Source organism: Malaya genurostris, chromosome 2 (assembly GCF_030247185.1).
Source record: "Malaya genurostris strain Urasoe2022 chromosome 2, Malgen_1.1, whole genome shotgun sequence".
In the NCBI taxonomy this organism is placed as follows: Eukaryota; Metazoa; Arthropoda; class Insecta; order Diptera; family Culicidae; genus Malaya; species Malaya genurostris.
This window is the reverse complement of record NC_080571.1, coordinates 259,975,128-260,000,376: the sequence shown is the minus strand read 5'-3', so window position 1 is coordinate 260,000,376 and position 25,249 is coordinate 259,975,128. Positions and strand designations below refer to the sequence as shown.

The 25,249-nt window shown below is 36.7% G+C and overlaps 2 protein-coding genes across 7 annotated transcripts in view; one reads left to right on the top strand and one right to left on the bottom strand.

The window, feature by feature from the left end:
• LOC131429698 (mesoderm induction early response protein 1) overlaps positions 1–25,249 on the top strand; it is a 50,543-nt gene that overhangs the window by 12,635 nt on the left and 12,659 nt on the right. For both annotated transcript variants that reach the window (XM_058594008.1, XM_058594009.1), the window contains exon 3: positions 3,401–3,462. The gene's annotated coding sequence lies outside the window, so the exon portion shown is untranslated. The remainder of the gene's footprint in view (positions 1–3,400; positions 3,463–25,249) is intronic.
• The window catches only part of LOC131429690 (dual specificity calcium/calmodulin-dependent 3',5'-cyclic nucleotide phosphodiesterase 1A-like), a 614,729-nt gene continuing 593,662 nt past the window's right edge, over positions 4,183–25,249 (bottom strand). For all 5 annotated transcript variants that reach the window (XM_058593997.1, XM_058593994.1, XM_058593996.1 and 2 more), the window contains one exon: positions 4,183–24,301. In XM_058593997.1, coding sequence (XP_058449980.1) covers positions 24,192–24,301 — 110 coding nt within the window. In that variant the 3' untranslated portion in view covers positions 4,183–24,191. The remainder of the gene's footprint in view (positions 24,302–25,249) is intronic.

The following is a 25,249-nucleotide window of genomic DNA, read 5'->3' as shown; positions in this document are numbered from 1 at the left end:
ATCGACGTCAAAAATCGTTTAAAATTTTAGTAGTGAATAGGGGGAAAGTTTCGTAATTCACATAATCGATCAACTATCAATTCGAATTCGAAATCGTGTCAGTTTTATTCGTATTCGCGACATCCAGTTATGTCTCTGACATTACACACCCGTACTTTTTTTCCATAAATACGTTTATTTCTTAAGGCAGTTTACATAAGTTTTTCTTCGCCGTAGCATCACTTTTACATAAAATTCTTATCCTAATTTAATTCTAAAATAGTCACAACGATTTGAATTTATTAAAACATATTCCTCTTATTACTTAAATATCATCTTAGGTAATTCGTCATTAATTATGAAATCTACTCGGAAATATTATTTGAACTAAACGATTAACTTCTAAAAATTGTCAAATAAGCTGTTATTTTCGGATATTTTGTTGATATTTTCATAAACTATTTCGAGTTTTTTTGTATCATTACACAATTTCTATTCTAATTTAGCTATTGCTTGAACTCGTGGACGCAGCTGGAATCAGAACTAAGTCTTAAAAGGGGCCTTTATTAAATTGAAACTCCAATTTTCTTTATGAAATGATAAATAAGTTCCATGTATGGAAGGTCACGACAAGCAAGAATGTCTCGAACTGGGATATTGGATAGTCTACCTTGGGTACGCAAAGAATTTATTAGTTGAGATCTGACATCACGATACTCCACGCATGTCCAAACGACATGATCAATATCCCGATAACCTTCTCCACAAGCACAATGATTAGTCTCGGAGAGCCCAATTCGAAGGAGATGTGCGTCTAACGTGTAGTGATTGGACATGAGTCTGGACATCACACGAATGAAATCTCTACTCACATCCAGTCCCCTGAACCATGCCTTTGTCGATATTTTCGGAATAATTGAGTGCATCCACCGACCCAGATCATCTTTATCCCAAGAAGCTTGCCAGCTGGCAAGTGTTCTTTGGCGAGACGAGCTATAGAATTCGTTGAAAGCAATCGGTCTCTCATAAATTTCACCCTCAATAGCACCAAGTTTGGCTAAAATATCGGCTCTTTCATTGCCAGGAATGGAGCAATGAGCCGGGACCCAGACTATAGTGATTCGATAATTATTGTTCAATATGTCGTTCAGGCACTGTTTTATTTTGCCCAAGAAAAACGGTTCATTCTTGCCAGTCAGGTTTGAACGAATGGCTTCAATTGCACTCAGACTATCTGTGAAGAGGAAATAATGGTTTGGAGATAGTGTGATGATTACACTCAAGCTATAATGAACTGCTGCTAACTCTGCTATATAAACAGATGCAGGTTCTTGAAGCCTGAATGAGGCCGAAACATTAACATATCGGCTGAAAAGTTCGTATCGTCTCTATGAGAGGGCGCCACTAGAATTAAATCCATACCATTTTCAGTTAGTACCAACCTTCAAAAGATACGTGTATAAATTTGACAGCTGTCTGATTATTAGTTTGTGAGATATTGCATTTTGAGTGAAGCTACTTTTGTTATTGTGAAAAAAATGGAAAAAAAGGAATTTCGTGTGTTGATGAAACACTACTTTTTGATGAAAAAAAGTGCCGCCGATACCAAAAAATGGCTTGATGAGTGTTATCCAGACTCTGCACCGGGCGAAGCAACAATTCGTAAGTGGTTTGCAAAATTTCGCACTGGTCATATGAGCACCGAAGACGATGAACGCAGTGGACGTCCAAAAGAGGCTGTTACCGATGAAAACGTGAAAAAAATCCACAAAATGATTTTCAATGACCGTAAAGTGAAGTTGATCGAGATAGCTGACACCCTAAAGATATCAAAGGAACGTGTTGGACATATTATTCACGAATATTTGGATATGAGAAAGCTTTGTGCGAAATGGGTGTCGCGTGAGCTCACAATCGATCAAAAACAACAACGAATTGATGATTCTGAGCAGTGTTTGGAGCTGTTATATCGAAATAAAACCGATTTTTTTCGTCGATATATACCAATGGACGAAACATGGCTCCACCACTTCACTCCGGAGTCCAGTCGACAGTCAGCTGAGTGTACTGCACGGGATGAACCGAACCCAGAGCGTGGAAAGACTCAACAATCGGCCGGTAAGGTTATGGCGTCTGTATTTTGGGATTCGCATGGTATAATTTTCATCGACTACCTTGAAAAGGGAAAAACCATCAACAGTGACTATTATATAGCTTTATTAGAGCGTTTGAAGGACGAAATTTCAAAAAAACGGCCTCATTTGAAGAAGAAAAAAGTTTTGTTTCATCCAGACAATGCACCGTGTCACAAGTCGATGCAAACCATGCTGAAATTGAACGAATTGGGCTTCGAATTGCTCTCTCATCCACCGTATGATTTGGCCCCCGGTGACTTTTTCCTGTTCTCAGACCTCAAGAGAATGCTCGCTGGTAAAAAAATTAGAAGCAATGAAGAGGTTATCGCTGAAACTGAGGCCTATTTTGAGGCAAAGGACAAATCGTACTACAAAAATGGTATCGAAAAGTTGGGAGATCGCTATAATCGCTGTATCGCCTCTGATGGCAATTATGTTGAATAATAAAAACGAATTTTGGCAAAAAGATGTGTGTTTCTATTAAACGATACGAATTTTTCAGCCGAACTGTTATTGTTGAACATACCAAACCCTGTCGCTTCTTCAATTCGCGATCCGTCCGTGTAAAACATTTTCTCAGAGTCAATATGCCTGAACTTACTTGAAAATATTTTTGGGAGCGTAGATGGTCCGGGATTCCACGCACTTCACGCTGCATGTATGTATCGAAAAATAAAGTTGAGTGAGGGGCATTCAGGATGCCGACACGGATAGAAATATATCTTGATGGGTTGATTTCCTGTGACATGTGGTTAAAATATACTGTCATGAATTTTGTTTGAGATCGAAGCTCGACTAGTCGTTCGAAATTATTAATTACCATGGGATTCAGACCCGTACGTTTTTGTCAGTACAGTTATTTTTCGAATTATCTGGCTGTCATCATGTTTTCTGTTTTGGTCGAGTCTAAAAAATGACAACTGCAGTCATTATGTCAAACATTTTATAATATTAAATGAACAAAATAAAAAGATGTTTGATTTAAATTAAGGATTTATTTATTTTATTTACATAATGCTAATGCTAGAAGAAGAGTATAAATATGTAGGTTGAAACGTACACGTTCTGTGTATAGAATCTGATAAAGAGCAATTACAGTTCGTAACAAAATTTTATCTTGTTCCTTTGTAAAATAAGTTTTTACTACGTTTTAGTCTTTCAAGTGAAATGATTTACCATGCAGGTGAATATTTTGTCAAGGTGTTTTTTTTTCTTTCTTCTGTTTCCTAGTAATATTGATTAAAGTAATGTACAAAATGTTATCGTTTTTTTGTTTTTCTTTGCAGCACGCAGGAATGGCAGTAGTACCATTGTGAAGAAGTTCCAGATTCGTTACATTTATCTCAAGGTAAGTTAGTCTCTCTGATTGTTTTTTTTCTCGCGACATCTGGTTGGATAAATGAACAGGTGCTTAGTTCACATCAAACATCTCCTATTACCTCTACAGTCGCTAGATTAATTCCTAGTTATGCGATAATGACCTTGTGCTTCAAACTGTTTTCAACTCGTCCTGTGCTTGCTTGGTGTACTATCTTTCACTTCACTTCCATATTTTTTTCTTTTGGTTATTCATATTATTTCTATGCGATCTAATTTAGTTTCCTCTTTATGAATATAGTAATAAATGATTCTTTCTTTTCGGTTGACCCTGCCAGAGGGTGCATCAACAGTCATAATGGTTTCGTTCTAGCAAAGCTATTTACAGGAGCTACATAAAGCTAAAAACGACTGAGCGTTGCTCGCATTACTAGACAAAGGACAACGATTTCATTAAATTTTATGATGTATGATCTAATCCAGTTTCTTCAGTTTTAAGCCTTTGTATTCCCTATCACTGTGTGTGTGTGTTTTTTTTTTACTTTCATACCAAGAGTATATACTAGCTCTAGATTAGGTTAATAAATGTCCCTAAATGTGTCACTTAGAATCTACCTCGATAAAGCTATGATCCCAAATTCAGCTGAAAACGGTACCTTACTGCTAAGCTGTGTCACCATTGCTCTCTCGTGTTGGCTGTTACTGTGGCCCGAGTCCGGAACGCAAACCATTTTAATTGGGACGGGGAATGTTGTTTTTTTTTAATGACGTACAACTTTCGTTGAGCAATGGCGAAACTTGAAAGAGTGGTCCCTTTATCAGACATGTTCGAAGAATGTTTGGTAAAGAATAGGTAAACGTAGATCGTAGATTAATTGAAACAGAAACATTTAACATCACACTAGTGTACATTTCATTTAGAGCGCAGGCTGCGTAGGTTTTGTTGTTGCAGTCGAATAAGGATTAAGTCTTGCTTCTGACTTCTGTTTAATTGGCATCACGTGAGAGGATGCATTTTTATTTCAAATCTTCAAATCGGATGACATTTTAATAGTTTAGACACATTTTTTCAATTTTTACAATTTGCGTTTGACAATCACTCATTAGAGTGAAAAATTTATCGACTTTACTCTAATCATATAACGTTTGACATCTCAGCTTTGTGAACTTAATCAAGCATGAATCTCGCATGATTCGATAAATGACAAAATTCGGAGGTACACCTGCTCACATAGTTGTTTATTCATAGCCATTCCAGGTGATGAGAATCTACCACAACTGCAGATTCCTTGCCAAATCAGTATATTGCGACTAGTAGTCGTGGTAGTATCTCATAACTAGTATCATTTGCGGAAATATTTGATTATTCAATCAAAACATTTTCTTGTATAAGCATATGTTGAGGTTTCGTGAATGGTTCGAAAAGTTGAAATACGTTAGGTTTGTCGTAAATTCGAAAGTGAACAAATACAAAATGAAGCATAACCTGTTTTATTCCACCTAGTGGTAAATCATGTTTTAATTAAAATTACTACGGGACTCTTAAAAAAACTTTTCTTCGAATTTTGAATATTGAATAGGGACAAAAAGTTCGTTTGAGCATACATTAGTATAACCTTTTCAATTTTAATCAGTTTCAACCCAAGTAAATAGGAATTCTTCATTTTTCCGCTCTAAATGACGGCTTAAAATTTTTCAACGCATCTCACCCTGTTGTTCCGGTACCTGAAGTGAGATCCGAACAAAATGCAGTTAAATGCAGTCAATATTTATAGACGTTTACCCTTTTATTAGAGTCTAAGTTTGTGGAAATCAACTAAGCTGATTTTGAGAAAATGAAAAGAGTTTTTGAGTTTTCAACTACTAGTTCCGGTACTTCCGGAGCTGGGAGCTGGGAACCGGTATAGCTGAAATCGATTTGTTTGTTCAGCAACTAACATAGCCTTTTAAAACAATTTTGAACCAAATTTTGAAGACTTTTTACATTTTTGCTCTATATGGCAGGTTGCAATTTCATACACACTACCCTTGCTTTCAAGAACCGGAAGTCGGATCTGGATAAAGTTCTACATCAACTTATGGAAACAAAAAACTTTTCATTTAAAACTGAGTTTGCGAAGATCGGTCTGGTCGTTTTTGAGAAATTGTAGTGAGCTCCGGTTTGGAGCACATGAGTTCTTTTCCGGCACTTCCGGAACTATGAACGATGTTCTGGTATACCCTTAATCAATGTATTTGGTCATCAACTAACCGTGTCTGCCTAACTGAAGAACTCAATTATACGGCTATTTGAATGTATTGGGTTTGATTTTTCCGTTTCATGTATAAAACACGCTTTTGAAAATGGAATTAAAATATTTATCAGCCTGTAATCCCGGAACCGAAAGTCGCATCCGAATGAAATTCGGTAGAGCTGTTTCGGTTTTATAAGACCTTTGATTTGAACCTATGCTTGTAAAAATTGAATGAACGGTCTCTGAGAAAATCGAGTGTACTTTTTTAGATCGTTTCTCACATTTTACCTCGTAACTCCGAAGCCGGAAGTCGGGATGAAATTCAATAGCAGACTATGGGATAACAAGGTCTTAAATTTGAATTTATGTTCAAGAAAATTTGTGAAGCGGTCACTGAGAAAATCGAGTGCACGTGTTATACACTTAGAGACATTTTGTGTACTCGCTGACCTGAGTCGAATGGTATATGACAATCGTCCCTCTGGGCCTTGGTTCAAAAAACGGGTACACAAAATGTCGCCTTTCTATATGAGAAAAGCAAAACGGATGGGTAATATCAGTGACCTAATTAGATGACGTGAATACGAATAAAGTTTTTTGGTTTTGAACACTGTTGAGTGCAATTATCTCGCTTGTAGAAGAGCAGTTGAATCTGGACTTATCATATTACTAGTCGAGATCTGTGAACTGGACCTGTTATATGGCTCAGATCCTGGATCCAATTCCAACTTGAACTGAATTCTGAATTCTAAGATTCTGGTCTGATTCTAAATTTTAGTTCTAGTTTTTGGAACTGAATTCAGGAGCTGCATTCAAGAATTCTAGAACTAGAAACTGAAATCTAGAATTAAATTCTGAAACGTACTTGGATTTTGTGTCAGAATTTTGTGAACTGAATTCTGGATCAGAATTTTGGAACTGCATTCTGGAAATGAATTTTGGTTCGGAATTCCAAAACAGAACTCTGGACCTAGGTATAGAACTAAATTCTGGAACTGGAACTGCACTTTGGGTCTGGATTCGAAAAATCGATCCTGGACACTGAAAAAACGTCTTCTGAGCAAAAGTAAGCAAGCGACAAGAGTTTCTCTCCTTGACACTCATAGATTCCGAATAGTTTAGAAAATTTTAATTGTGATTTGTTTATTGCAGAACATATTTCCGATGGCAAGGAGCTAAAAGGATGTTGTTGCGTAGAGTTATTCACGATCACAATCCTATCAATATCTCAAATGAGAAAGATTTGTCTCAAACGCAAAAAGAGCTGTCTCGTTCGTCACACTACATGGAATGAGAAGTTCCGGGCCCAACAAAGAAGAAGTCGATTTTTTACCGTGGAAACGTTTTCATTCTTCAGCGGAGATGGCATTTCACTAGAGTGATACACCAGGGCGTAGGTTTCAATTATACACTGCGGATACATTTGCTCCGCTCCACGCAAAGAGGAAAGCGCACTTCTTCTCTGTGTCCAGACAGACAGACTTTGAGTGCGTGCTTGTGTTGAAAGAAGCTGGTGCGAGAGAATAACATTCTCTTCGCACGAATCGCTCTCACGTGCTCTCGCCTAATTACACCCAAGTGATCACTGGCGCGTGATGGTGAGCGAACACTTCTGTGAACTTCAATTAATAGAGAGTAGATCTGGCCTTGCTATGAAAAATTTGCAATGAAAACCGAAAATTTAACGATAAATTGTTTTATTTTGCTGATTTTGCGTGCCCACGCTTCTTCTACGCAAACCATACACCAGAGTGCTCACCGGCGTGTACACCTCTGTGAAAGTATCTGCATCCACCTCAGAGAATTTATTAGCTAATGCTCTAGCACTTTGGTGCGATTCAGTGGAGGAGGTAAAAGGAAATAAACAAACGCACTCATGATGCGTGCACACTTTATACAACAGTGATGTATATATGTGAAAGAGAAGAGCTCTCGTTGAAGTTGTCAGTGCGAGGGGAGAAATTTTGCTTGCTCTTCGTCACACAGAGGAGATGGACATCTCTGTTCTTCAGTATAATCTCTATCCAGAGTGAAAAAAAAGAACTGTCAAGACCTTCAAAATAGGCTTCCGATTCTGCGATGACTTCAGCATTCGACGAAAATTCCTTTCCCTGGAGAAACATTTTCTGGTTTGGAAATAGATAATAGTCGCTTGGGGCCTGGAGGGACTGGAGAATCCGTACCGCAAATCATTCAATTTTACCGTTGCTTTTATGCACAAATGCGTTCTTTTCATAGCTTGTTGAAAACGAGAACTCGTCTGACACGATCAAACACTAGTGGATAGATTATCATAAAATTTGAAATTGGGCCATCTAGAGACTTGTTTTCAACAAAAATATACACGGTTCGAAACTATTCACGTTTTTTTCTGTGAGAGGCTCGGGACTTTTCATTCGACTGAGAGTAGCTAAAGATATGAAATTGAAAGGCTAAATGTATTGTAGATAGTATTTGTTATAAACTTTAATCGCAGAAACTAGACTGAACAGCCTCGTAAAAGCATGATCGGAAGGAAGAAATTAAGGATCAAGAGTAAACCAAGTTAACTTGTGTTGGTAATTTGTGTATTACGTACATTTTATTCGGTACGTATGTCATAGATCTATGTATTCTTATATGAAGTTCAACCAGTTTATTAAAGTGGCTTGAACGATTGAGTTTCAAATAATCTTTTCAAGCCAAAATTTATTCTCAAACGAACGCTAAGCCAGACTTTTTGGATGAAATATCAGTTTTGATAAACTTTTACCAACGTTTGATTGAAAATTGCTTACATCTTTTGAATGTAGATTTCAATTCCCTAATAAAAAAGTTAGCAACACTGCTTCAATGATTTGTATTAGATTGCGCTATACAAAATAAACAAAACTAAATATTTTCTGTTACAAAAGCAGTTTTCCGGAAAAATAAATAGTTTTACGACAACTTTCCATATCCATTGCCTTTCGCGTGTTGAATTGAAGGTTCCTTTTTCGGGTTTACTTATAGAAGGTACGAAAATTTTTATATCGCAATAATTGCTGCAAGAGGAAATCCATAAAAGTATGTTTTTTTTGCTAATCAAATGTGTTAGTGGATGTAAGCTGAAACAGAAATATTTTTTCTCGAGCAGTTTTAAGGAAAGCGGAAGAGTTTTAGACTAAGATTTTCTCTTTTCTTGAATTGCAATTTTAAGCAGAATGATCCAATTGGTTTATTTTCAACCATATGGAAGATTTATTGTTTAAAATCAGGAAAAGAAGCGCCAGAATTTGTTTTTCACACACATTGTTGACATTACTCATACGCTTGCAAAGAGTTTTGCTCCATGAGCATAAAACCGACTGTCAGTCTTAGTCTTCTCTTAGTCGTTGCTTGCCGGAAAATATCAATGAAATTAATCGATACAGTAGAAACTAGCGGGGTCCCAAAGTCGATTTAAAAAAAATCTTTTGAGATTACATCAGATTTGGACGTTTCGTGCATTTCAACAGGGTGATAAGTGACCGGGAAAACCGAGAAAAAGTTGGGAATTTGGTTTCACCGGAAAAAAACCGGGAATTATAGTGCAAATCCTGGAAAAATATTACTAGCTCAAATATGACTAACAATTTTGAGCATCACGATTTATTTTTATTATACAAGTGAAAAATTGGAGCCAACGCCAAAATGTTGAGATAACTTATTGTCCCATACAGGTTCTATGTTGAACAATTCATTGGAAATTGGGCCAACATCCAATGTCTCGTTCAACGATTTCTTAAGGGTTTGGGAGCAATTTTAAGTCAATCAGAAAGCATCAGATTTGTTCTTTAACTTTACTAATGATTGTCCTAATTTCATCATTATTGGTCTCAGTAATGTGACAATATTGATTTCAACAGGACTCACAAAATTGAAAAAGTTGTCAACCTTGGCTTTAACCACCGTTTGCAGGGAGTATTTAATTTCCTGGTTTGAGGGCTGAAAAGAACCGTAGAATTTTTTTAGAATAAAGTTTAATTTGTTCAGTGAATTTATATTTTGTTTTTTTTTTGTACGTGTTCAAATATGGATTTCATAGTAGAATCATAAGAATGTTGATTTTGATGCCGACGAAGTAGCATTAAATTGAGTTGGAGCTTTTGGAACTGATAGACTCCTAACTTCAATCATGTAGTGATTTAAATAATGTATTGCTATATCAATATCAGCCGAATTTCCCAAAACAATTTCAGGGTTCATATTGCTTTCGGTATGAGATCTGTATTCTAGACGATTAGTTCTAAGGTGGTAGAAAACAGAACTAATTGAATTAAGCATTGCTGTATTTGAAATCATGAATATTATTGGTTGATGATCTGAATCAAAGTCTGGTTGAGTAATCCGTTTACCACAAATGTCAAATTAATCTGCTAGGTCCAGATCAATTGTAGAAGGGGTTCTCACAGAAGATAAACTAGTTGGGCTATTTGGAAATCAAACTGGTTGGAAATCAACGAAGAGTACATTATAAAGAACTCGTACTTTCTGGTCATTATTCTGGTTATTCTACGAGACATGCTAAGTATTTAGAGTCCCATTAAGAAAACAAGATCGATATCTTGTGCGTGTTTGAAAATTTCATTTGATTCATTTGCTCATCAATGCGTGCAAGCGACTACCAATCTTCACTACAGTAGCTAGTTTGGATAGATTAGGCTTTGGTTCTAACATGCTGCGTTGGTTTTGTTCATACCTCAATAATCGCCGATTAGTAATCTAGACAAATGACTATATTCAAAAAGTTTATCGCTTCACTCATTCGTACAAAGCTCGATATGGAACCCATATTATCTTAACGACGCCCATCGAATAACTTCAGTACAGCGCAGATTCGAATTGCTCTTCAACAGTTACCCTGGCGTAACCCTTACAAGATGCATAGCTACGAAATCCGTGGACATTGTCGATAGTTGAATTTATGGATTCTATCACAATCAGAACATGCAAATTCTTCTGAGGGATTCGTTCATTGAATAAACGTGTTCTCAATCAGATTACCACAATTTAAACAGAGGCGATTTGGGCCTATACTAAATTTTTATCTCACAAACCGGAAAAAACCTGGAAATCAAGTCTGCACAAGAGTGGGTAGAATTTAATTGTAAATATCATTTGTAGGGTGGTAATCACAAATATCTTATAACTCAAGCTTTCTAAACTTTTTGGTATAAACGAGCATTAGAGAGGAAAGCTCATGACGCCTGTGTTTGCCGTTTTCTGTCATAATTTCAAGCGCCCATATCTCAGAGATTTGTTTATGGATTTATATAATTTAGGAAACATTCAACTTAAACGCATATTGCAACGTCGTTTTAGTATTTGAATAGAAGCCCCATTGAAAAATATGTTGGAATGGATCCGTATTGGGAACTGTCGCTCGCGAAGCATCGGAAGACGCAGACTCCTCAAAATAAGTAATCGGAGTCGTGGTAGCATGAAATATATTATTGATTTGTTTCATTTCATATTAATTATGAATGAAAATTCTTGCTTATAACTGAATAATGTTATCATTTTTCGTACATTTCTGATGAAATAAATCGTAATAGGTGAATTTTATTTTTTTAGTTATGGATATTATTACAGATACTTTCTGACCACTCTTTATGAGTACATATTCGTAATTTCTAGTTGTGGAATTCTTAAAATCCAAGATGGCAGCTTTCGGTTTGTTGGTATTTTTCTAAATCGCTGATATGAATGTAATGATGAGTTTATGATATTATTATGTTCATTCATATTCTTCAATTCGAAAATTCGCGATGATGACATTGAATTGTTGCGTGTTTTTTCAAATTTGAATGTATTTGTGTATGAATTTGAAGATTGCATTTTTAAATTCATTGTGATCGTTAGTTTTAGCTCTCATTCGTTCCGCCTTATTTAATTGTGTGGTAGACTGCGAATGTTGCAAAATTCACACAAGCATTCAACTAATGTAAACGATTATTCATATTTGAAAGTTTGAAAGAAACATATCAGTTTTGTTCGCATTCACGTCTTCCAGTTATGTCTCTGACATTACCCACCCACCTTTTTTGCAAGTATTTGAAACAACAATCGTTCACCTTTGTGCACTTTTTCGGAGGTCGCTAATACACTTATATTGTATTCTCGAAAACTGCAACCGTTTCGAAATATACAGTTATCAATACATTGTAAAACTCAATCACTTTTGAAAAATTGGAGAACTATCGTCATTCAACAAAGAACTGTTGTTCACTCATTTGTCCAGAAAAACTTTATATCAAACATTTTAGAAAACTTGAAAAATAACTCAATTATTTGAACCGTTTGGTAACGGATTGCCCAGTGTTAAGGATGCTGTTGATGATATATTATATATTTGGGTTTCAGAAGTATCCCCCGAAACCTGACTTGATCTCGAACTTGACGGGTATTGGTCGAGTTTGGGCTCAGAAAAAAATATGCTTGTCGGATTCGGGTTCAAAAATTTGGTCGGGTTTCGAGGATTCGAACCCGAAAACTCGATTTTTTTCGGGTTCGGGTCGGGTACGAGTGAAGATTTTTATTTTTTATTGGGTTCAGGTTCGGATCGGAAGAAAAATTATTCTTGGGTTCGGGTGAAACTTTTTTACTTTCGATCGGGTACGGATCGGGTTCGGGTTTATGAAATTGCCTACCCGACTATCGCTATCTATGTTCTTGATTCCTTAGCTGCTAAAATTAAAAGCCTGTTACAATCCACCTATTGGTGTAATGATGTCCTTTTCGAAAACATGCGTATTACCATGGTAATTATTGGAGAATTTGCATTATAGTATTGAATTGTAAATTGTATATTAAATCACAGGAAAAATGAATGAAAATTAACCTCATTTTGAGAAAATATAAATTTAGATGATCAGAGTCGTCAAATCAAAGAGAAATCAATGTCGAGACCCGCAAATATTTTCAGATTTTCTTCTTTTTTTGTCTAGGATGAAAACTATCTTGTCAATCGCACTCCACAATTCCGGAATCGGATGTAGGATCCAAATAAAATTCATTAGTAGTTTATATGATATTTTTGAGAAATCGACGTGAGTTCCTCTTCTGACTCTTTGATTGACTACTTCCGGAATTTCTGGAATCGGTAATTGGAAACCATATGACGAATTTTATTTGAAGAAAGTTCTACAGCCGAATTTCAGCGAACACCAGAAAAGGCTTTCGGTTTTCATTCTCTATCGAAAGCAACATGCAAGAGATGGTTTCTACGCTTCAAAAGTGGTGGTGACTTTATGCGAGAAACGAGAAATGTGGTCAGACAAAATTGAAGACCCCGAATCGCTGGTATTATTGGACGAAGATGACACGCAAACTCATGAACAATAATGAACTTCAGATCGCTTGAGGGCCATCGAAAAATGGATTCCACATGAGTTGAACGAAAACCAGCAAGCAAGCCTTCCAATCACTGCATCGGAAAATCAGTGCTACAAATAACAATGGATTGTTTTGACACAGACACAGGAAAGTGATACTTCATTATGACAGTGCTCCGTCTCACACCACGAAACCGATCAGGCAACAGATAGGGGAGTTCGGATGGGAAGTACTATCGCATGCAGCTTACTCACCATACCTAGCCTCTTCAGATTACAAATCCACCCGAAGAAAACGAACTTTTTTGGCAAGGATCTCAGAATTTTTTAGCCAGATGAGAAATTTGTGTAATTAGCGCTGGCAAATACTTTGAATGAACAAATTTTCAATTTTTCTTCTCAAATAAGCGTTTGATTTTTATCGCTCACTGGAAGTTTATATACCTGATAATGTAGCTTTTTGTGTCTTAAATCGTCTATTCTCCGAACACGCTGGAACTCAGCCCGTTCGAAAAATATTGTAGACATCATAAAAGTCATTTTCATTGACTCTAAATACACAAAAATGACGAAAAATAAATGTCACTCTCAGCTCCGTTTGTAAACTATGTAAGCTAGATCCATTTCCAGTCAGCAACGGAAGCGGAACAGTAGTTTCAAAATTGTGTTCTACTTTTCGTATACCCTTTTATTCATTTTCGGTTTTCAGTGAAAATCGCACACTATGAAGTATCGATGTTCAACCGAAGTTTCAAGAATCGATAATGACAGAAAGCGATTCTCAATGTTTTTTTTATCTTTTGATGCTCGTATCTATAGTAGTTTTGTTTTCCAAATTTTTTTGAAAAGATTTGGGAGACTTTGATTTTCATTATTTTGAAGAAAGAATGGGAAATGGAATTCGACTGAATTTTTCTACCGATGATAATTTGGTTTCGTCTTGTCGTTTGGAAACGAGTAACGTTGGCATTGATACTGTCTTTTGTTGAAATGAAAGACAAAAATTTTTCGTTTCTCTTCGTTTGTTTTTGCCTTTCTCTATAGAAAGATAATAGAACTGCAGGAGAAACTGACCTTCGTTGGAACTCCGGACACCACTAGTGTTATATACTTTTCGACTCAGCTCGACGAGATCGGAAAATGTTTGTGTGTGTGCACCTTTTTAAAGATTTCCTTTACCCACAATGGCTGATCCGATTTCAATGAACTTAGGCTTGTTTGAACGCTACTATTGATTGTGAATCGAGTTTGAAGATCAAGTGGCTGTCACTTCCAAAGGTATACTGGTATAAGTGATGTAACTGACAAAACGCGTTGGTTCTTCAATCTGCTTTTTTCCAGAAAGTAACCAATGATCAAATTTAAATATATTATTGCTGATACTTTTGGTTTCGAGAATTTTGTCCAATATGCGGCAGTGTTGAGTGTGTTGAGTCACACTTTTCTGAAACAATCTGTATCAATTTGTGTTTAAAAATCTGTCCAAATTTGACTGTTTAAATGACAAGAGAAAGGCATTTTCACACTACTAGACAGATTACGAAGAGTTTTTTTCTATTGGATTGGAATCTTTCATTGAAAATATGTGATATGTGAATATGGAGAACAGGTTCGAATAATGCAATGTTGTACGACTGTTATTTTTGAAAATTTCTCTCCAAACTCAGACCCAAACTGAATTCATTTGTATAAACGAAAATCACACGCGCAACTTAGGGAGCGTTACTTTCGTTACGTTTCGTGAACATTGGAAGCATGATTTTCACTCCATAGCATACTGTTTAATATAGCTATGGAGTGTGTGATAGGGTGAATTAGCACGACTCTAATATCCTTTTTTCATTAAATCTACTCGTCTCCAGTGTTTTGCTCCATTTGGACACTTTTCGTGCAGTCGAGCATTTCAAACAGGTGGTGATTTGCACCGTACGAAAAATTACACTTTCGGGGTAATTCGCGGTACACTATTTTGCACCCGTTTTCTTTCCCGAGTAGTAAGTGTTCGTTCTGTTCACTTCACTAACAATACTGATATTGCGACACGCAACTTTGAGATGATGCTGGAGACATACATTGGACTGAAGGTTGAAGTTAGGCAGATTGGATTGCCTATAGGCATCAAGAGTCCTTTCGTATGAATTGCGATATGATTTCTAATTGTGATCTGCTAGACACGAGAATAGAAGAGAAACACAGATTCTATGGTGGATCGAGAGTGGGAAGGATCGTTCAAGGATTATTGCTGTTTAAGGTGGCTGATGCATGCAGTTATAGAAGTGTACTTGTTACAGCAGAGATTATGTACCACGGTGACGGTACTCATGACGATGCTGACGTGGTATGCTAATCAAAAGAGAAAGAGAGAGTTTCTTTTTTGCTGATATAATATATTGAAGTTACCCCGGTTACCAGTAAGCACTAGTAATGGCAGTAAAATAGCCTTTTATTAGCACCAAAAATTCTCATAGCTCTATATTTGCAAAATGAAAGCTCATCTGTTGTAAATCAATCAGAATCCAGCTTTCAGGATACGTTTTGCCAACGTCGATCCTAATCCAATTTCAAATGCGGTTAAAATGCCAATTAGCGATTATTAGCTGTCATAATGTGGCATTAGCATGTGCTTATTAATTACCTGGGTAGTGTTTCCTAGAATAATGGTGATCGATTCGCTGCAGAATTTCGGAACGTACAAGTCGATCTAAGTAGGCTTGATAGACCTTATTCCCATGGTTAGATGAGCGCGCTCCGAGCGCCGGAAATGACAACGCACACTAGTTTAGATACACCATTTAGCACTAAACTTTATTCTCCTCTATTTGTTTTTATTTGCTTAATCCGTCGATAAATTATAAAACAACTTAAAACAAAAACTCAACTAGATGCTTTATCACGACTACTATTACTTGCCTTGCTAACATTTTGTGCAGATTTATTTTGTTTTTCGAATTCGTTACCGCCTTCGGAAAGCAGAAAGATGTTAAGAGAGTTGATTGATTGTGACTCGGTGTGATAGTTTCATTCATGAGGAAATGGTTGTCTTAAAATTATGTTAGATCTGGTTAGATTCGCTTTACAGATATAAATAACGTGCGCTGACTGTCAGTTTTGATCCGGTAACTTTGGTTACGTCAAAATGATATAATAGTAACAGAACTTTCTAACAGTAGAGAAGAGAGTAACTGCGTATTTTGAATGAAGGCTGATTTTTTTTGTACGCCAATAGTGAAACATTGTTCGGTTAAGTTTTTTCTTTATCAAAAATTTAGATAGAATTCTATATGAAAATAGATAACTGGAGGTGAATAAATAGCAAAGGTATACTTTTCGCCTCATCCTAGATTTCTTGACCAGTACAAATTCACTCCTAATAATACAAAGCACATTCTTTTCGTTCTTCTGTCATATAAATAGATTCTATTTTTAACAATTAATAGGGCGGATCAGGATATAGTTATATATATTTTATTTTCTTCGCTCAGGTGTAAGTGTTGTATATAAAGAGGCTATTTTTTTTCTTTCCTTAGTTCAATTCGAGTATAGGAGGTCGTTACAAAATCGGATTACTACTCCGCATCAATGATCGCGTTGCTTTCCGTCACTTCTGCATCACAATCCTCGCAATCGTGGTAGGGTTTGAATTTAGATTTGGTCTGCAGCATTGATCAAAGTAAAAGTAAAAGGAGCTGTGTTCCGTTTCATTCCAGTGTAGTAACTGTGAACTGTTCGAAATAGGTTTAAAAAAGTGCGATCTGCATTTTGCTGATAGATTTATACAAAGTAAGGACCGTTAATGAGTGAGCTTTTCGGTTGTCAAACTTTGTAAGGTACAATCTTAAGGCATGCGAAACTTATGCCGTTTTTCATTGAGAAACACTGGTGGCGTGGATTGCTCTGGTTTTGCACTTTCGAGCAGAAATGCAACATTCTGACGGTGTTTCATTGCCATTTCTGCTCGAAAGTGCAAAACCAGAGCAATCCACGCCACCAGTGTTTCTCAATGAAAAACGCCATTAGTAAGCTTGGAGTCAGTGAGTTACGGCCACGGGTTGAGATGTGAGACGTTTGACATATTTTCCGATTCCACTACTTGTACATTTCCTGCCTTGAACCTAGCACATTATATTGCTAAAGCTTGTTTGTGAACTGCATGAAAACACTTATTTTTATAAATCCTCAAAATGATGCGGTAAAATTCTCATTAATTTCAAATTAATGTGACATCGGAATACAAGTACTAACACGAACAATTTAGAAAATCTGAATCCCGTTAAACAAGAAACGAAGGACAGATTTCTGTGGCCAGAATATACTAGAGGACGATCAGCACTCTCTTCGCTGCACACTGCGAAAAAAAACATGTAATATTGCGTCGCAATAGATGCACCGAAAAGGAGTGTCGTCCAAAGCATGTGAAAATGAATCATGCTATTAAATTTACAGCTATTTGACATTTAAACAGTCACAAAATTTTATTTAACAAGCTGATAGATCAATTATTCAATCATTAGCCAAGAAAATACGGTACGATTGGGTTTACGTCATGTATAAGTTTCATGCGAAGACGACATAAACATGTGATTTGACACAGACGGGAGTGCAAGAATAAATCTTTTTTCAAGAAATACAATTGTAAGTGAACAAAACGTGCGTTGTCACTATCATTTTTCATTAGTCTTTATTTCAAATCAACTGCAAAAAAAGATATTAACACAATTGCAGGATTCGTTGAAATAACCTTTTTGGCGAAATGGCATTCGGGGAAGCGGCCCATTCGGCGAAATGACTTTTTCGTAGAATAGGTCTTTCAGTTTTATCATATTTTAATCCAGAAATTTTCAAAATTTGTTCCATGAAACTATCTAAAAAAGGTCATGTGGCTAGGACCGTTTTTCCGATGAACGTTTTCCGTTGAGTTGGAACAAAGATTCAAGATGATCAAATACTAAATTGGGCCAATGCGATAACATTTTAAAATACGGATAAATAAATATTATTTAAAAACTACAAGGATCAGCCCCATGGGGTTGTTGGAGCCATTGATGTGGAACAAGGCAAACAAAATTTCTAATGATCTACAATGAAACAGTTCAATCAATCGTCACACTTTTGAATCCGCAATTGCACGAGAGTCTGCTTAGATCAGGGGATCCCAAACTATTTTGAGTCGTGGACCCCTTTACTAAAATTAACTTAGGCCTGAGACCCCCATAAACAAATTCCTTTGAAAATTCAATTTCTTGCTTTTTAATATTGAACTTTTTAGGCGTAAATATTTCGAATAACAACTTATATCAAACAACAGGGGGTTGATTTCTAGACCTCTTCGACCCCCATAGTCAGTTTTCGTTTACGTCGACTCCCGCAAAAAGAATATCGACCCCAAGGGGTCTACGGCCACTTTGGGAATCCCTGGCTTAGATTGATCTTGATTAGGAACCAACACCGAACATTGTTCGTTTTATAGCCGACGAAATTACACCAATATCCTAAATGTATGCAATTATATCTTTGTGCATAATTGCGATACGATTTTTATATTTAAGCTCCTTTTCGCCAAGCTTGTGTTCAAGTTTTGTATGCAAGCAGTTATTTTTATAGCGTTAAGTTTCTCTCCCATTCTGCGGTTTCGGTTGAAGCAATAAACTTTTTCTGATTATCAATCGAGTTCATCTTATATAAAAAAGAAATTAATCTTAAGTACTCAAAATTTATCTAACATGGAATTTCATCCGAACTTGCATGACACAAGACCAGAGCATACCTATTTAAACTTCAAATCGTTTTATGGCACTTTTTGTCTGGCTATCTAGCAACAACCTACCTCTAGCATGCTACTCTTAGGACTGAAACGTTAGCTATAATTTTGTTTATATTTATAGATTCGCGTGCTTCCAGCAGCTTCGCTTTTGCATCGATTGACCAATCAGAGCGATGCTTTCCCTTTGATATATCGCTTACTCCTTCAAAACCGTCGTCTATGGCAGGGAAATCCAATATGCCGGAGATTTTTAGTAGACAAAATAGGACACCGCTCGTTACTAATCAAAATTTCAACCATATATAATTGAAAATACGTGGCTTGATACATTCAAATCGAAACGTAGAAATATTTCCAATCAAATGATGAAATAATAATAATTGATACAAAATATACTGAGCTGTTTAAAACCGGACCATATTTCTACGTGTATTTTTCCTGGAGTTTCTGATTTGCACCCCTATATAGAAAATAAAGATGTGTTCCACATCAAAAAATCGTTCCTCATTTTCCTCCTTATCGTTGATGATGTATCAGTCTTGAGAAAGTTTTAAATATAATCAGTGTCTAACGAGGATTATATTAATCTCAAAGCCTTTCACACGTCTTAGTGAATGTATAAGCTTTATTGTATTGTGTGGCATGTTCTCCTACGGGATGGTTCCACTGGGACATGACTGATATGTGAACTGTGTATAAGCGTTCTGTTCAATTTGACTGATACAGGTGTTGTGTTTCACATTCAGCGTAGTTCAATTGGCAAAACGAACTTCTTTGATAAGAAAAAAATACGGGTTCGAGTCCCGTCTCGGTGGTATTTTTCTTCGCGAATTTTTATGACTGTTGTTCACCTTTTCAGTCATATTTCAATCTGTCTCTTCGTTGGGTACTGAAGAAAGTAGAAACTCAGTTCAAGATGACTTAACTCTTAACAAACAAAACATACCGTTTAGTGAATGTGTATTCAATTTGATTTTCCGTTATGACGTATAGACGTGAATATGACAGCTCTGAAAACAGCTGCTCAGACTCGTCCGATTTGTTGGTGGGTGTCATCTAAGCGTGTACCCAGAGAAAAAAATTTCAGGGGGGTGTTTTCATAATACTGGAGAGACCAGATCTGAATAGGACACTTTTTAGAAACTGGAAAAAAACACTTTTTAGAAATTGTAGAAAAGTCATCTCCAAGCGCGCTTATAAAGTCAATCCATGAATCGAAATAATAGTAGGTTCATAAGATATTTAACCAATCATCGGAAAGCAAAAAGCTAAACAGTTTCATATTCTGTATCGAATTGGCTATGATCGAAACTGGAATGAAAAAATTCCACTGATAAAAAACAAAATGACGGTCATTTTTCGATTTTCGACCTTTTTTGTGCACTTTCAATTGTTTACAACTTTTTTAAATAACAATGAATATTTCTGGTTGCAGTTTCGACTATAGAGAGACATCTAACGAGAAAAATGCAGTTTTGTTCATGTTGATACGTGAAACAGTTTTGGAATACGAGTAACACCCAGTTGAAAATAAAACATGGTTTCGAGAAAAAAACTGAACAAAATGGCGAGATGGACCAACCATGGTCTTAGTCCACAGTCAAACGTACAAAAAAAAACTGAACAAAGTTTTTATTTGTGACTTTCGATTAGTTCCGAATAAAAGCGCTGTCCTGAGCGCGCACCGTCCCCCTTTTTTCTATCAACTTCTCGATCGCGTGTACCTTCGGAACTAATTATATGTCATCGCCAAGAGTGTTTTCTAACAATTTAAGGAAATCTTTCTTCGTTTGTTTAAATAGCTTGAAGAAACCTGGCCTTAAATAAGCTCTCGTCAAATGTCAAATTCTAACACAGCAATTACTGGCATGATAGGTCGAAAAAGAAATTGATGTATGTCAAGTATCTTTACCCGACGTACGGTAGACTGAGATAATCGATGAATGGATTGAACTGCTCTATATTTTGAGCACGAATTTTGAACGGATTTCAAATTGCTCGATGAAATTTGTTTCAAATTTCTCTGAATTGGTGATAGGAATGGAACACAGATTTTACAAATTTTATATATTTGTTTGGCTGAGAAAATCATCAGCCGACAAGACTACAACGAAAATTTGTGGAGAGCAGAACAGTTTAAAACATAGTGTTGGAAATATCATATTTTCTATTTTGTTGGAAGTTTTTAATTACACTTCATTTTGAAACAGATATTCATCCCAGCACTGCTTCTTTCATCTACCTTTTTCTGGTTGGGCAGATCCTCTAATTGTCCATTTCTGGCTAATGGTATAAAACAAGGATTCAAGAGCATGAAATATTGTTCGATTTATTTACCTTAACAGAAAATATAGGATTGTGTACGAGACACGACCGATCACGATGACATTGAAAATGCACTAGCAACCATTACTGCTCGTGCGAGGCGAACGGCACATACAAAAATCCCGTAGAATGTTTTGCTGGTGCTGATGTGCCCGCAATCAGTGCAAGTCGATTGAATACTGATTCTACCGTACGTCTTTGGGCCGACACACACATATTTAAAATCATTGCAGCTCGTGCGAGACGAACGGCCCATAAAATGAATCCGTAGGATGTTCACTTGCTGATCAAAGCTGCCGTAATAAAATCTGTTTGAACATTGAAAATCTGTTTATTAACTGTGATATCTATTTTCGATTTGAATTTGTGAGAAACATTCTTAAAATCTGTCAGTTTTGTAAAATATTGTTAAAACTCTTCGAATTTTGAATAAATCTGTGATCTGCAGAATCTGCGATATGCGAATACAACTATCCGGGGAAACCGTTTTTCCAATTAGCAATGTGAAGCACTTGAAGAAACAGACTAACTGAGGGCTGAAACAGTTGACGTAGGGGTTGCTTGGGACATATGACTACAATTGACAGCTGTGGCGGCCGAACACAGCTAAACATGCTCGGTTCTTCTATGCAATTGAACTGTTTCTTCGTGAGTTTCACATGCAGGATAGTTTTTAGATTGGTTCCTCCTGGGTGGCGTGTACCTTCGCGACTGATTTTATATCATTTCTAATAGTATTTTCTAGCAATTTGGCCCGAACGATTTTCCCGGATAGGAGCTCTGCGATAGCTTTTTCGCGGTTTTCATTACATAGTTGTATTCGCATGTTATTTTTCCAATCTCTTTTTCTCGTTAGATACTAATCAAATTTATTGGCTTTTGTTGTTTATTCACTATTTTTAGTAAAAATGATTTTTTTTTCAAAATCGATGTCCTGTATTTTCTTGGTTTTTATGCCAAATGTTTTTCGTCGAAAAAAATATACGAGCGTTAGGTAAAAAGGATGTGTGTGCTCGAAATATTCAGAGCGAGATTTGTGATACGAAGTCAGCAATATGAATATCAAGCGGTACGTGTAAAGTATCATGCACATTGTTTCGCGCTACATAATCAGGTTGCCTGTTCTGAAATGTGTTCTCACATGTGCCAGTGTAGTCTAGTGTGAAGAGTATCTCCACCGTAAGGAAAGAGTTACGGGTTCAAGAACTGTTTTCGTGAATTTTTAATTTTTCGCAATTTTATTCACCTATTTTCCCTCTCGGTCTGTTTCTCACCGGCATTAAAAACAGACTCAAAATAAACGAATTACTGGTGTTTTACGAACTGTGGACTTAACTGTCACCACCAGGCTTTCATATTTAGTTGTATTACAATTTGTCTATTCAAGAATATACTCACATCAATTCCAGAAAGTGTTTCCAAAAGTCATTACAGTGTTATCCAAGATTTGGTTTTGGGTTGCAAGATTCAACTCAATTCCAAATAACACATGATTTTATAACTGACACAGGGTTTTTTTATTCTTAAAAAATCGTGACGATTCTATTGGATTGTCATTGTTAGTCGCAATCTGGAACGTAACACATTTGCGCATTCAGCGCAATTTAGTAGCCCAGGAGTTACAAAAGTTTGCGACATAAAACAAAATTCCCAGCCCGCATTAGCAAAACCGGACAAATTAGTTCGCATCAGTAACGTAAATGAAAATAAAAAAAATCGAACCCCCTTCAATCATTGTACGAATGTATAATTTCAAACCTTTCAAACAATTCAGTGTAGTACTTCGAATCCGATTACGGGAATTCACCGAAATGTTTTCTCGGCAGCGAAGCGAAAAAAGAAAACCCCGACACAATGAAGTCGAACGTTTTTCTAATATTAGTTGATCCGGGTGGCGACCTATTTTGCTTCTGTACCCGGGTGACGATGTTCGCGAACACCCATCGGTTCTGGCTGCACTTTGTTTTCCTCCATCCTACCATCCGGGTCCCTTCAATCATCAACGTTTCAAGCGCATAATCTTCCTACGATCAGTCGATGAAAGGGGAGACAGTCGGGCGTATTGTGCTTCAGAACCCAGAACCCAAAGTCATACAGGTAACTCAATCTGACTGTGCAATCGAATCTTGGGTAGCTGAGGAAAACAGTTTGCACAGTTTCGTTGACGGAAAGCTCACTCATTCGGAATGCGGAATGCAGGAGGAACCCCTTTTTTCTAGTCCGAAGCTGAACGGAAAATTGTTAATCAATAAAAACGCATCTGTAAGCTGCTATGTCATTCAGAGATTTAATCCGCGGCCGGATCCGGCATGTGTCAATTGTTCACGATTACACTACTTTTCTTGGTTCTTTGCTCTTTTGTGATCTAGTTACTATTGATTAAGATTGGAAAGCAAAAGTTTTTGTTTCTTTTTTTTCGTATAAATATATGATTGTATATAGAGAGACTTATTCTGTTTCGTCTGTACATCAGTATCTTGTTATTCGAGAATAGTCCGGAAGAGATTGTTCCCGATCAAGAATCAATTCGCTATAGTTGTGTACAAATTAGGATTAGTATTTGTTTTTTTTCCTGGATTACAGACGCCCAGTATGGATTTGTAGTTGTTTCAATCAACGCTCGCGTGGTTCGTGTTCTTTTACATGCATTTATTTGTATGTGTATGTGTTATATCTGAATGGTACTGTATGTATAGAGATCGTAAATACTTGCTCAGTTTTGCTCTTCACTTTTCTTTTCGTACTGCTAAACTTTCTGTAAGATTGATTGATCCTAATGACATAAATCGTCCTCTTTCTCTCTCTATATGTGTGTGTATGTGGGACTTTTTTTCTGTTTTCTGACGACTTACGCTAGTTTAGGACTACACTATATTCTTGTTTGCTATTATTTCACTATAGTCAACAGTGTATTCCTCGCACTGTCTTTTGATTCTCTCGCGCACAAAAATACCATCAAAAGTTTTACTTGTTGTGGTTGCTTTGTTTTCTCCTTCACATTGTCTCTCACCTTCTCTTTCTCGCTGGCTCTCCCTTTCCGTAGTATATTTGAAATTTAAGTTTTGTTTGCGTTTGCTTGGTTGTATAGAAAAGTGTGTAACACCACCTATTCATTGTCGGCCTCCGGAGTTGCATCTGCATCGCAAACTTGTTCCGTAGCTTGCTCTTCGGCAATCGCCGCCGCCTCTGCAGCAGCAGCAGCACGGGCTTCCGCATCTGGAAGTAAGAGGGAAAGGTTGGCTAGTTATTATGCTCGAATTGAGTTATTTTTTGCGCCTTCTATTTCTAAACTATATTACTCAGTTATAGAGCCTCTAACTTAAACAACCAGCGCCGTTATTAAAAGGTCTCATGGAAGAGATTTCCTATCAAATTAAAGACCCGACAATGGCTTTCTATGAGTTCTATTTCTAGATTATAATGTGTTTTTGGTAAAGTTTTTTTTACCAATGTACTACGACATAGCTAATCAAGAGAAATAATGAAGCATGAAGTGAAAGTGAAGCTTGGTTTTTGAATTGGCTGATTTAAGAGACAACTCAATATTTTTTAGAAATCAGACTTCGTTTGAATAATACCTATGAACTGTAGATTTGTAAAGGTTGTTTCTTGTGACACATCTTCCGATAGGGATAACTGTCATTCAGGTTATCCAACTGACGAATTCACTTCTGGTTCTTTGACAATTCGACAACGCTTCCGAATGGTCAAAATTTATTTCGAGAACTCAATTCGTGAAACGCGCAGAAAATTGCGTGAAGTTTTCGGCGTCACTGAACGTACTATTCTTTGAGTGATGGAAAAATTTCGCACGGATTACACTTTATTGGACCATAGACCATCGTCTCGCGCTGAAACTGTACGTAATGAAACTTCAATCGCTGCCATCAATGAGAATGCTTCGAAAGATCCAAAAATTGAATCATAATTAAACCTCTGCCCGTGGACCATGGACGTAAAAAAATTTGACGAAAAGACCTTGGTCAAAGATCCGCTTTTTTACCGCAGAATTGTAATCACTGACGAGGCGCATTTTTGGTCTAAAGTGTTTGTGAACAAACAAAATTGGCGTTTTTAGGCCAAGAGCAAATATCACGAAGTTCTCGACATAATTACATCCAGTGCACTGTTTGGGCCGGAATTTACGCTGATGGCGTCATTGAT